This window comes from Siphateles boraxobius, unplaced genomic scaffold, assembly GCF_051911475.1.
Source record: "Siphateles boraxobius isolate OS27281-9 unplaced genomic scaffold, OSU_SipBor_1 5, whole genome shotgun sequence".
Taxonomy (NCBI): Eukaryota; Metazoa; Chordata; class Actinopteri; order Cypriniformes; family Leuciscidae; genus Siphateles; species Siphateles boraxobius.
This window is the reverse complement of record NW_027509141.1, coordinates 18,622,423-18,637,136: the sequence shown is the minus strand read 5'-3', so window position 1 is coordinate 18,637,136 and position 14,714 is coordinate 18,622,423. Positions and strand designations below refer to the sequence as shown.

General features: G+C 39.2%; 1 protein-coding gene across 1 annotated transcript in view; it reads right to left on the bottom strand.

Moving 5' to 3' along the window:
- The window catches only part of naaladl2 (N-acetylated alpha-linked acidic dipeptidase like 2), a 406,458-nt gene that overhangs the window by 27,356 nt on the left and 364,388 nt on the right, over positions 1 to 14,714 (bottom strand). The window contains 1 exon segment of the mRNA XM_077203075.1: positions 3,873 to 4,071. Coding sequence (XP_077059190.1) covers positions 3,873 to 4,071 — 199 coding nt within the window.

The window sequence follows — 14,714 nt, the reverse complement described above, 5'->3', positions numbered from 1 at the left end:
GAGATCAGAAGGCTTTTGTCTAGGCACTGGAAGGTGGGAGCACTATTGTCATTTTAATTGGGATCCCAATCAGTTGACACGTCGACTACGTAGAACATGAGCGACTGAAAGGGAACGTCTCGGTAACGTATGTAACCCTCGGTCCCTGAAGGAGGGAACGGAGATGTAGTGCTGCCGCCACTATTACTGTACCACCACTGACTCCGAGTTACGCTCAGCTCCTCAGTGAAAAAGCAACTAGTATGTGCATCCACTTCCTTATTTATATCCCCGCGCCGTGGGGACGGAGTGTGTGATGAAAAGTACTCGAAGATGACTGGCTCCCTGGCGTGATCCCAATCAGTTATGCCAATCAGTCACACAAATCTTATTCTAATATAAAATTGTATTGGAATGGTAAAGAGTGTTGGTACAGGACAGGAGGGCCTCCACTCAAGGATAAAATATGATGAACAAGTCTAAGAATGTTCCACGTATGGTTGAAAATACCATCATTGGCCTAGAAAGATAACATTCTGGGAGTCAAAACTATAAAAAAAGGAAGGATGCCCTCCCCTCACTGTCACACTCTGCAGCCACTCTGTGTGACTCTATGACTGCTGGCCTTTTCTTGCAAGAAAATAAACCTCATCAAAAACAATTGGAAATGTTTGTCTCTTATTCAGTGATAGAATTTTGTTTGCCACCACAGAGGCAAGTGTGCTGAAACAACGATGATCAGTAAGAGGGTGTTAATTCTCAGGCCAGAACCCAAAGAGATATAATGAGCAGGTACCCTGACGAGTCTCTCGCACTTTATCCGTTTGCTTCCTCTTCTGTTAATTTAATAAAAACCACTCCAGGACATGCTGATTGCCGCTGATTACAATTGCATGTCACTTTGATAATAACGGCCTCCTTCAGACCAGATTAGCAAAACCAACAGACATCAACAGCGGCGTCAAGAGAAAAGTCAAAGCAGAAATGCAGCCCCCAGGGTGTGTCGTAGACCTTGAGGATTGATTGAAAGATCAAACTAGCTTTCCCCTAAACACAAAAAGGAGAAGTAATCAGAGCGTCAATCCATTATGATTGCAAAGTGTTTTGCTGGCCACTCCATTATGGATCTAGCTGCAACCCAATTCCCATTAGATGCACATCTGTAAATCCCTGCGATTGAGGAGTGTGTGAGGAAAGTGGCTAAAGATCAGCACTTTATTCTGTTGAGCTGAGGACTGAATCACAGTCGACTGACGTATTTACTTCTATTTCCTGCAATAGTGTTTTAGCACATTATTCTGGCCAAAGTCCTGCAGTTTTGAGATCTAGATCTAGATCAAGAAACCATTAACGCCGCAATACAGCCCTGAACTTCTTAATATTGTGTTTGACCCTTTTTCGCTCTTCTTTGCATTTCCATGCCCCTAATCATGGCCGTTGTCAGGAGAAACTACCAGGAACACTTGATTTAAAGAAATAATCTGTTTGTTCATTTAATTTGCTGACCTTAGATGCTTTTGTACATATAACTATCCTTGATTTTGGCTGTGTGTATTGACCTGCATTGCTGAATCATGGAATCATGGCAAAAGCTGATGACATCAGCACAATCCCTAAATGATGGTTACTTCAGTCCATCGACCCACGAATCCCCCTTAGGGGAATCATGGGACTATATAGGCTAATAAATTCCTATAGATTCCTACTATAATCTAATTATGCTAATTATGGTTGTTCACTATGAGCAACCAATAATCTTTATGATCATTAATTTTTTATGAACCTGGAGGCAAATTCTTTATTAAATTATATATGTACAATATACACTATAAATAGCCAATGCAGCGTTTTCTAAATTCAATATAATTGTCATACTAAGAAATTAGCATTTCTATACTGTACAGCTGAATAATAATGCAACTCTGAGAGGAAGGAGATGATTTTCTTTTTCTTTCCTTGTTTATTATTATTATTTTGTTATGTTTCATTTTCAGGATGTGGCAGTCTTCTTGGCACTTATGTCTGGAATAACAAAATTTGACAGAGATGCAAATTAGCATGTCTCTCAGTATCATCTGTCCCAGTAGATGGGAAAGTGATGTCATCATTGACTCCCTAAGGAAAGCACAAGAATGTTGCTTTTGGAATAGCTCACCTAAAATAAAAAAAAACCTTCAGGGTTTGCATCATTAGGTGCATTTCAGATAAACAGTCTACCACACTGCCAGGTGCACGCTGATTAGAAATGCAGTCCAATGTCCCAAACTACATCAGTATGGCCACTGTTTTCAAAGAAAGGCGCTGTAGCTGCTGTACTCCAGCAGAGCCACTATTTGGATTTGTATATCTGGTTATGGATCTGTAACAATCTCAAAATGATTTGTATAGAGTAAAACCGTAAGTAGGCGGGACTTTAACTGGAAGTTTGTCGAATTACTTTAGAAGATCATTTTAAATGTATATCTGCTCCCTTTCGTATTTATAAGAAAAAAAATATTTAAAACTCTTCTAATTGTTGGAGCTGATAGCCTCGTAGGCAGTGCTTAGAGATGCAGTGCGGTTGTGCTTCAGGAGACCCGAGTTCGAGTCCAGGTGTAGTGCTGAATTCTGTGACCCGCCGAATTCTGTGACCTTACACATAACCTAGTGATGGTAGGGTTAGGATTAGGATTAGGGCAATACAGTATAGCACCTACTAGGGTCACAGAATTCGGTGGGTCACAGAATTCGACACAACACCAGTTTGGGGACCTTTCCCAATGCTGAGAAATAAATATTTAGATATCTTCTAATTAAAACAATAAAGCTAAATGTAAAAAAATAAAATAAAATAAAATAAACTAAACAAAAAATCCCTTTATTTTCAAGAGGAACTTTGTGTACAGAGTTATGTCAGGACAATCATCAACAACCTCAAATATGAGGAGTCAGACTCTATAAATAGTTGAGTAGAGAACATGGAAGTTGAAAGAAAATATTGAGTGGTTGCAAAATGCTAAAAGAACTTTAATTATGCATACAAATGCAAATCTGAACAAATTATAAAGATAGCCTTATGTATAAAGATATACATAGCCTAAAATATAAAGCCTAAAATATATACATAGCCTAACTGCTGTCTCTGAGAGAGAGAGAGAGAGAGAGAGAGAGAGAGAGAGAGAGGTAGCCTATCATATTGTACAAGGTTTAGAACATTTAAATAGACATATCAAGTAGTAGAAAATGTGTATGATCAAGTATCTTACTTGATATTACTCTTGCCAAGCTCTTTTTGAAGACTTTGTTTTACACTCATTCACTTAACACACTCATTATTGCATAGTGGTTTTAGATGTTTATGTATAATATCGTGCTATCCACTGGCTCACCTGTTATCCAGCAAACATGAGGAGTGATTGTCTGCCAAATATTTTTTTCTATTTGGACCCCTGTTACACTTTATATTATGTTTTGCATTCTAAAATATGATGACAAACTTTTTTTGGTACCCCCCCCCCCCCCCCCCCCCCCCCACTGTGTGTGGAAAAGTAGGATAGTCAGTCCTCTGAAAAAAAGGAGTGCGCAACATTTTATGCTTTTTCGTTTTCCTTAGAGTGATGTGACAATAAATTGGCATTTTTAGCACCGCTTTCTTTTCTCTTCTGACAATAAACTTTTTATTCAGCTTTCATTCACCCCAAACCCTCAATAATTGATATCTCTCTGTTTTCAGGTATATCAAAGTTTCATATGTTTCACCACTTTTCACTTCCTTAGAAACTTAAGGGCTCTTTGTATGAATATATTATTGCTTGCATGAAAGACTTCATGATGTAAAAATGTATGGATTCATAAAAATATTAGCATTCTTTTTTACGTTATTGATCTGTGAGCCACAGGTGTAAAACAATTACCTGTAAAAGCCTGGCAAAGTGTTCGGGATATAGAAGCTTTTTTCCAGATCTCGAAGGACATCATTGAGCATGCGTACATGGGCTGGATCCCTCTCTTTGGGGTCATTGGCAGGACGCATGACCTCAGATTGGAAGAAGGCTGAGCTGTCCCTCAAAGATGTAGCCAGGTTCAGCAGGTCCGGCAGACTCAGTAGGTCATCTAAAAAAAATAAGACATATGAAGGATATATTAATTACTGCAGTCACTCCTTAAAACGAATTAATCAAACATTTTTTTCTGAAATTAATCATGTTTTATTGGACCTAACATTAAAATGTGTAATATCGTTTTATATTGTAATAGATATTTTCACACTGAATCTCCAAATTAATGTAGCCTAATGTACTAAAGCCTAATCCTGTTTTAACTTAAGCCCTGTCTGTGAAACCAGGCCTATACGTTTTAATATAAGTGAACTTAAAGGCACATTATGTACGTTTAGCCAATAGAGGTCAAAATTTATGTTTCATGTTCGCCTCCTTTGTTACAATGACGTTTGATCACATGATCACTCTGCATCGATATTAGAATATCATAAAAGCTGAGTGACTTGTGTTGCTAAACGGAATGCAATTCATTTAAAAACTTTGAATAGTGGAGAAAATGCTGTGTTACTGTTACTACAAAAAATGCTCTTTCTGATTATGCTATATTAGCCACTTGACTAAATAATCAGATTTACTTTTTGGGTACAAAACACAATGTTCATATCTGGCATGATAATCTTATTAACATTTTGTAGTGTGTGATGCGCCACGATTTTCAAATCTTGTAGTGTGAGCATGTTTAAGATTTGAGGGAAGAAAATCTGCAAAGATTCTCCTTAAGTGTGTGGTGCAACCAGATTTCAAAATCGGTTAGGATTTTTAAACTCCTTTAGTGTGAGCCAGGCATAAATCAAGAAAACAAGACTTTCAAACTATAACTGTATGTTTTCTGTAGATAAATGTGTCCAAACAGCTGATCACGTCTAATAAAATACAAAATATATTAAAGTGTCTTTGGTGTTTCCATGGTATCTATGGAAATAAAATCGGAAATATAGGGTAACGTGGATGCGACGATTTATCTGGATTTAAACATTGTTGGAAAGTATACAAGTCAACAAAATATATAAAATTGTTCAAGTGGTTTTGTTATTTTTAATTTTATTCCAAAATTATTATATATTGTGCCTTTAAAAAAAATCTTATAATAAATGTAATTTAGCGGTGCCTTTAATATAGTGTATCACTTTTCTATTTTAGGATTTTTTGATGAATAGAAACGTTAAAAAGAGCAGGACTTTTTTAGCTTTTTGAGGAATTTTGGTACAATATAAAAGTATTTTTCATTTTGGAAGAATTTAATGCATTCTTAAAAGTTTGGCTCAATTGCTAGGCATTGGACATTATAATTTTAGTAATTTTTAGGTAGAATAACACAGACGGCCAAATTGTGCTTAATGCATTGCAGCTGCTATTAACCTCACCTTTCCATCACTCAAAGCAGCTTTTATCCAATTTCACTTTATCCTCATAAACCTAACCGTCTCAGACACACCCCTCAGCTCTGTACTTGACTTCACTTGTTGTTAGCTGCAACTGTTTTGACAGCTTAAATGCAATCCTCAAAACTCCAGCAGAGCTCTGGTCCTCAAAATGAAACAGTCTAGTATTTAACGGAAAATCTTTAGGCTAAATAAAGACGCACTACTGGCATACATCCATATGCCCGAATTCAGAATCGAACAAATGAGTCAAACCTTCTATCCACTCTATTGTGGGTTAAACTGATCCTCAGTTTAAGGAGGTTGAATTCAAAAGAACACAACCAAAAAAATCTGACATGCTTCTGCTCTCTCTTTCAACTTGCTTACTCAAGCATGCATTAATCATGTGTTGAGCTGGAGCTGTTAAGAACTGTACATCTTCTCAAAGATAATGCCAGAGCTGTGACAGGTGGGTGTGCATTTAAACAGACTAGTATGAGGCGCCGTCTAGAGCTTAAATTAAACTTAAATCAGACATACATACACGAAAACACTTGCATCCACTAAGTAGACACACATACATCTATAATACTGAATGCTCAAACACATACGAAATGCACACCGACACACCTAGTCACTCAAGCACACACACAAACACTCCGTGCACATACACTTATGAAATGCTAGTTCACCATGTCGCAAAGATTAAGATTGTATTTCACACAGAAGAGACTTTCACTAAAATTGTAATTTTGCTGGTAACAAAAATTATATATTCACTTATGGGCAGCCATTCTACTTATACATAGACAGCACACCACAAAAAAAAAATAGCTTGAGATTTTTGAGGCAACAGTTTCACATTTGTATATTGCTAAGCTAAGCATGTGGTACTCTAATAAGCATACCCTTTTAAAAAAGAAATGCGCGTAATTGTTTTGAATATGCGCATGTAGTGTACTTCAAATGTTAAAAGTTTATTTAAAAAATCTACTCGCAGATCATATAATGTCAATGAAATAAAAAGGCCACTAAGTGTACTATTATGACTGTTTCTTAACACAGTTCAGTACATTTAAAAAGTGCACTTTTTGAAAAATAAAGCCTAATTTTAAATCTAAATCATTGTGCTGGTGCTTGTCATTTGGGAGTCACACTTGTGTTCTTTGCGGTCAAAAGTGTCCAATCAACTGAAATTCAACTACTTTTTATTTTTTATTAAAATCAATGTAAAATATAATTTTTTTGAGGGAGAGAAAGAATTATATGGTACTAATTAATATTTTTGCAATAATTATGATCAGTATTTTCCGATTGAAAATAATACATTTTCTCCCCTAATTTCTTATTTCTTATTTTTTTCAATTGAAGAAATATTCCATGTTAAAATGCAAATCCAATTTCTGAAGGCAGATTATTCAAATTTTGAGCACTTTTTTATTGTTCATGAACCATTGAAGACATATACAGTAGGACAATGTACACCGCCGTATTGTGCCATCAGTCCATTTCGTGGCATGGTTTCTCGGCCTACACAAAATAGATATCTGTTAATTCATGCCCGTGCATGATGCATAAAGGAGTATACATAAACCGGAAATTGTAACACGTGAGCACACAAAAAATTCCTGTTCGCACAGAATATTTTCTCGTGAGAACGCAAAAGTTTCTCATGAGCACGCTAAAGTTTCTCATGAGCATGCAAAAGTTTCTCGTGAGAACGCAAATGTTTCTCGTGTGTACGTGAAAGTCTGTGTTTTTGTTGTTGTTGTGAAGGTGCAAATGCTATTTTGATTTAACACCTTTGTATTAGGTTTCTCTTTCAAACACGATTGCATTGTGTTAAACTGACTTGAAAACACAATGTTTCAAATAAGTAGTTCAAAAATGAATTTTGTTGCTTGTTCAATTGACTTAAAACAAGTTTTTCCAACACAGTTCTTTCAAGAGGTTGACACAACTTAATTTCATCAAGTTTAATCACTTAAAACATGGATGATTTTATTGACCCAAACCCTAATCTTAACCCTAACCCTATTTTAAGTGCATGTAGTTAATTAATATTAGTCAGTACTTAAATCGTCTAGGTTACTAATTTAACCCCCGTTGGGTCTTGGCTGAGAGCCCAATCACCTTAGAGTGTAAACTAAATGAGCAAAAGCACATTGGCGTGCAATATTTGCATCGCCTACCCCGCCCCGCGAAGCAGGTTTTTATGGAAGCACGCTTGCATCGCACATTCAAGTTTTCCGCTGATCAGCTGAAACTGTGTGTACCGGCTGTTCAGCAGTGGTACAGCAATTGTTGTGATGAGACATAATGTATCTGTTCCATCCTTAAGAGAACGGTGGATATATAAGTAACCTAGACATTCCCTATCAGTCAGTCAGGCAGTCATGTTCGACGTTACATCAAAACTGAACTGACAAATTGGGATCCCAACCAAATTTAAATACTAGCAGAGACGGCAGAGCGGGCAGAGTGATAGTGTCTACAACCGTTGGGGGTAGATCACCTAAGTCCTCCGCAGGTGCCAGAGGGTGCCCCGTCTCTGAGAAAGTAGGTCCTTCCTCAGAGGAATCCACCAGGGAGGGGCTGTCGAAAGGAGCATCAGGTCCCGCAATTAACAAGACCTGCTCCTCGTCCTCCCTGACCTTGCACAGTGTCTGTGCGAGAAGGCCCACTAGGGGAAAAGCACACTTGCGTAGGAAAACCTTAGATGCTTATGACTCCAAAGGAGGAGATGGCGGGCGAGTTGCGAAATGCGACGGGAGCATAGACCACCCAGATGGCTGATGTACGCAACAGCTGCAATGTTGTCTATCCGGACCAGTACGTGCTTGCCTTGAAATAGTGATTTGAAGCGGCACAGAGCAAGCCATACTGCTTGAAATTCGATGCCAGTGCAGTCAAGGTCCTGTCCAGGAGACCGATGCTGCCCGCCCATGGCACATGGCCCCCTAGCCGGTGGTGAAGGCATCTGTTGACACAACAACATGCCTGGACACATGTTCTAGGGGAACTCCTGCCCGTAGAAATGCAAGATCTGACCGCAGACTTGGCGACATGGCGGGATGATTGCCACCATGTGCGTACCACGTGACTTTGTACAGATATGCTCGACCCTCGAACACAAAGCGCAGGAACGGTCTGTGTCGAGGGAGAATCGAGTCATGAAAGTACGCATCCTTTAGGTCGATCGCTGCAAACCAATCTTGGGGTTGAATGCATCCGAAAATCGAAAATGCATCAAAATTTTGAATGCGATCTCTGCATGCAGGACAGGAGCATCACTGGGTCGCCGGTCTCAGGAGCGCCGCTTGGCCTGAAGCTTGGAGGGGCTGGCAGGGGCTCAGACGGGCTGCACCGCTTTCCTGGGAGATCAGGAAGTTGAGAAATAGATTTTTGTCGGTCTCCCTCATATCTGCCAGTTTCAGCCATAGGTGGCGTTTCTGGACCACAAATGTGGACATCGTCTGCCCAAGGAACTGCGCAGTAACTTTCATCGCACATGCTAGGTCCGTCGCTGTGCACAACCCTTGTGCAGCTCTTTGAGTGACTTGGCCTGGTAGACTTGAAGGAGGGCCATGGCATGCAGGGCGGAGGCAGTCTGTCCAGCGGCTCTGTAAGCCTTGGCCGTAAGCACGGACGAGAACTTACAGGCCTTGGAGGGGAGACGTGGATTACCCTGCCAGACGGCAGAGCTTTGTAGACACAATTGCATCACAACGGGGATCTCCACGTACCCCTTGGCCACCCCATCATTGAAGGTAGTGAGAGCGGAGGGGGGACCAGTTCGGTTTCAGGTAGAAAAAGGTGCCTTCCACAATCTGGTAACCTCTTCGTGCACTTCCGGAAAGAAATGCACTGGGACGGGATGCTGTTGGTCAGTGTGCGCTGCCCCGAGATATCAATCTTCCAGCCTTGAGCGTACAGGACACAGTGAAAGCCTCCACTCGAACCTGACGCTCTCAGCGGCCTGGGAAAACATGGCAGTCAGCTCTGGGTCAGACTCGAACAACGCCACTCTCCCCAAAGGGAGCCACGCAGCCGAGTCTACATCCCCGGAGGACTCTAACCCACCCTCTGATGCAGCGATCGACATCTGATCCTCTGCCGGAGCCCCGAATGAAATGCTAGGTACCCCATGAGAAGGACCAGCAATCTCACCTGGAAGCTCCACAACTTGCGATGCACTAGAGGAGTGGGAGGGCCCATGGAGATGTACTCGGCGGGAGAGTCCCCACTGTGATCCTCAGGTCACCCTGTGTATTCACCGAAGTAGCCATCTGCTGGGCTGAGGAACTAGATCAGGGCATAGCAGAGGGGACTCCATCTTGTTTGAGGTACTCGAGTCTCGAGCAAACCTGTCAACACTCCCGTTTTTCCCGGGAGTCACCCTTATTTCACACTCATCTCCCACCCCCCTCCCGTTTTCTTACTTCTCCTGGGAAACTTCCGTAATTTGTATGAACTCAAACCTCGTTATATGAATAATCACATACATTTTTTTTCAAGCTTTTCCAGTTGCCAGATCTTGTATGAAACACATCTTACTCACACATTCAACACATCATAAAAATTTCAACCCATATCAACGCTGTTGATATCTGCGCAGGTAGTAGACGCGGGAAGATGAATCAACCATTGAAATGGGAGGAGAAGACTCAGGTGGTGCTCCGGGCGAAAAAAACAATATATACATCTAAATTTAGCAACAGCTGGACAGAAGAATTTAATTTCATATATTGAAGCCATATCGACAATGCCCACACCTTTTGCAAAGTGTGTTGGACTGATTTAAATATCGACATGGTGGGAAAAATGACTCATTTAGATGGCTCATTTAGATGCCAATTTGTCAGTTCAGTTCTGACGTAACATCAAATGTGACTGACTGATAAGCAACTATAATTACACTGTAACAAGGACACTTTAAAAAAAAAAAAGTAACTTACTCTAAAGTATAGTAAAGTGAACTTCTTTTTCACAAGGGTAAAAATACAACATGCACACATATATTGGATAAAATAATGCATTTTTAATTACACTGATGTAGCGTCTGGACGGAATCACGATGTCTTATTCATTCTAAGCTTCAGAAAAGCTTATAACCTGCTGGACTCATTCATGTAAATCTCCTCCCACGGATGGCAAGAAGGCCAGGTGGCATGGATGGACATCTGAGAGACGATAGACAAACATTCCTTCCATTTAACTCATAATATAATATAATATAATATAATATAATATAATATAATATAATATAATATAATATAATATAATATAATATAATATAATATAAGTTAGTAATCTTATTGAACATAAAAGTTATTCTTCTTGATCAGAAGAATAACCTTTCTTCAGAGTTTACAAGTAGAATAATCCTTTTTGAGAATTGATATGAAGATCGTATGGTAGGGTCCGGTTGATGAACAGATTAGTCGATGTGAAATTAATTATTTTAAAGGTTATTCTGAAAATTGATCTATAGCCTATCTGTATATCTGTATTCATAATTGATTATAATTCGGTTATGTATTCCCTTTTAGGGCGATTTAACATATGTATGCAATACATGATCATAACCATGATTAATTATTAATTATATATTCCCTTCATTGAGATAATTCGCTACACTGAACTATTTTTAATCAATACCTATAAAATAAAATAAAATAAAATAAAATATTTTTCCCCCCAAAAAATGCTAAACACCCTCAGAGTGTTGGGCATCATTTGAGAATATGTGCTTATTTTTATTATTTGGAGGATATTCAAAACTTTAAGGAAACAGAAAAAAGAAAAACTTTTCTACAAACTTCAACACACACAATGTGTTTTCTTTCTGTCTCTCTTTGCAGAATGAAAAGCACTCCCTGCAAGAGGATTGCTGTAACTTATCACTCAGTGTAACACAGACAGATGAGGACCCAGTGAAAATGACATGAACCCAACAAAGGTTTACAATTTTCACAAATGATAAAAACCAAGCATATCAAATACATATCACTCCAGTGTTCCTGTGTATGTTTGTGCCAAGGGCTGCAGACAACCACTGCAAGAGAGATGTAGGAGAGTAACTATAAGACACACATGCAGGCATGAAATTACTGTAACATAATATATCACATTGGTTTTATAACACATTGGTGTGTGTGTGTGCAAACTACAGATATGTTTCTTAGGTGGCATTTACAAACAGCTTGACAGAGCTCAAAGGACTGGATCTGAATGCAGGGATCTCAAGATGCTTCTTTAAAAAGTTGGACTATTTACTGACACGCTGTTTAAAAATGCAATGTTTTCTGCAAAAGCTTTAAAAAAACAGTGTGAGACGTGATGCAACACCTCAAAAAACATCTGTCTGATTGTGTGTGGCTGCAAAAGCGGTGTTTTACAACAGATTATTTTTTTTTTTACAAAGAATTTTACTGTGCAAACTATCTTACGGCCAAAGGACAACAGGCTGTCAGCTAATTGAAGCAACACTTCTAAAATTATTCATCTTAACCTTAAAATATTAAAATATACTTAAATCTCACCGATGACACTAAGGTGTTCAATAATTCTCTTTCGAAATTAAACTCAACACTGCATCTTCGATCTACGCTATCGGGACCCCATCAGCATCAGCATAACCAGTGTCTGAAGCACATGTCAACACACTCCAATTTTATTGCTGGCAACATTCCTTGACGTCATTAGCGTAGTGCCCGGAAGTATAAGAGGGCACCTGCGATACACGGCATCAGCTTTTTTGTCTTCAGGAGCCATTTGTTTAGCTAGAGCGTAGTTAAGAATCTTAGCAAGCATATCTAGAAGTGTGTGCCTCCGTGTACCAGCTTTCTGACACCTGACACCACAATTATATTTAGACATTTAGAGTAACATCTGTGAATGTCATTCAAAAATGTTACTAGGCAACCAGTAGTGGGAACTCCCATAGCGACCTCACCGCCAGCCACTGGCGGCACGAAGTGACAAAGTCGCTGGTAGTTTGAATGCAGCATCAGGCCATAATCGCTCTTCCCTCATGAGCCTTCTGACTTTTTGTTAGTAGCTTGTTATGTAGTGAACTACCTTTTCAAAAGAGATTAGCTTAACTTTGTAATGATAACTACTTTTTAAAGTAGCCTCCCTTCACCAATAACAGCCTCATCAACTTATCTTACAGCAAGCAATTTGTATGATTTCAGATGATGTCTGGCAGTCTTCATTCTTCACATTGCTGAGTCACTCTAAAATAATCTGAACATCAATGAGCTGTCTAAATCTTAAGGGAACAAAAGATCGCAAAGGTTTCAATTAGCCATGACTCTTTAATCTCACTCAATACATTATTCCTCATGAATACTGTCATTTCATGTGCCTCTGAAACTCCTACCACAACACAGCATAAGGAGAGAATGTCCCAACCATCAAGCACCTCTCATATACTTGCCCCAGTCTCTATACACTATAGTGTACACTACAAGTCAAACTCTTTACTAAATTTGTTTCTTTTGATCTTTAAGACCAATATCTAAATGCTTAAATGCTTCCATTTATTAGGGAAACATCATCCTCCTCATCATTATTATTATTATTATTATTTTTATTATTTTTGTGGAAACTTGCAGTAGATTATAGAACCAGTCAACAACTGTCTAGACCAGGATAGATGGAAGAAACTTTTATTCTCGCTGTATTATTGTTGCCGCCGGCACCGCCATGTCATGGAGACCAGGGGCGGAGCGGGGAGGGTGGCTAATTGGGCTTAAGCCCCGAATGATTTGTCAAAAGCCACGAATCCTTTAGGTTTTTAAAAATAACTTCAACTTTGTTTCATTTCATGATGATTTCATGTCTTTCTGACTGGAGCAGCAAAAAATTAAACAAAAGCTCTATTACCGTGCGTGGTGACAGACGGTAATGCATCGCGCATAACTCAGATTGTTTGCCAACTGCCAATAATACATAACGAAGAAGAATATAATTCTTATGTATGTAAGCCCTGAATGTTTACATCGTCTGGCTCTGCCCCTGGTGGAGACACAGTGTTTTTGGATGCGAAAACCAAACTACTTTGTTTGGCCTTCCAAAACAGGACACAATTAGAAAACAGTGCTTAAGCTTTGTTTACAACACTGTTCCAGAACAGTACAAGGTGTACGAACCTTTTCCAAGGTGTCTTCGCATATACATATAAATATACATATACATTTATCTACCGGAATAGAGCAGTTTAAATATTGCATAAGGCCATCCTTAACCTTACAGTAGGCTACTTGTATGACACTCCATCTGACACGATTTCTGTTCAGCAATCAACGGCTGTTGTTATGCACTGGGCTAACGTTTGCAGGTTTTAATTTGCGGGTAGTTAATGTTACAGTTACTGTGCTGTAACTTTGGCTATGTTCACTGCATATTCCACAAATTAACGTGCCATAACGGACATGCGATACTAATATTACATTATCACACCAAGTACTTTCAGTCACTAATGGCCCTTTCAGACAGGACGCGGAATGTGCTGCGCTATGGAACCCATTTATTTCAATGGCTTGCTCCGCGCGAGGACGTTTTGTTGCCGAGTCGACCAAAGTGGAGCGCAGCATTGGCGAGCTCGAGCGCACACCATTGTCAAAGTTAAAAATAGTTCAACTTTTGCCGCTGCGCTCTGTGACGATTACCCGAGCGGCCATTAAAAATGGGGCATCCAAACAAGTGGGGAAATCAAAATGAAAACTCCGCCTACTTTTGCTCTGGCCAGCGTAGCTCAAATCTATCTGTATCTAAAGGGCTACATTTTATTTCTCCATTTAATAAACAAACTATTCAGTCAGATAGGTATTTGTTGCGAAAGAAATACAGTTACAATTTCAAGCATTTTCAAGCATTTTATCTAAAATGTAAGCACTTTTCAAACCTTGAAAACACAGCATCAAAATTCAAGCATTTTCAAGGATTTCAAGCACCCGTACAAACCCTATCAATGCACTGGCCAATCAGAGCACACCACGCTTTTCAGAACGATAAGCTTTGTAAAAATCAACGCATTTCAGAAAGGCGGGGCATAGAGTAGCAACAATAATGTACAGTATCTGTAAAATAATTACCTTTTTTAACCTAAAACCGCGTAAACACATTGCATTAAACCAAATACGCAAAATAATGTTCTTTTTAGAACTATCATATGACCGCTTTAACTGACAAAGAAAGCCAGTACAATGACATCACATGTTTACCATAAAAGTGACATTTGGAGTAGACTTCATTCCTTCAAACTCCAAATTATACTGAACAGACTGAACAGAACAGTTATATCTGTCAGGAAACAGCTGGG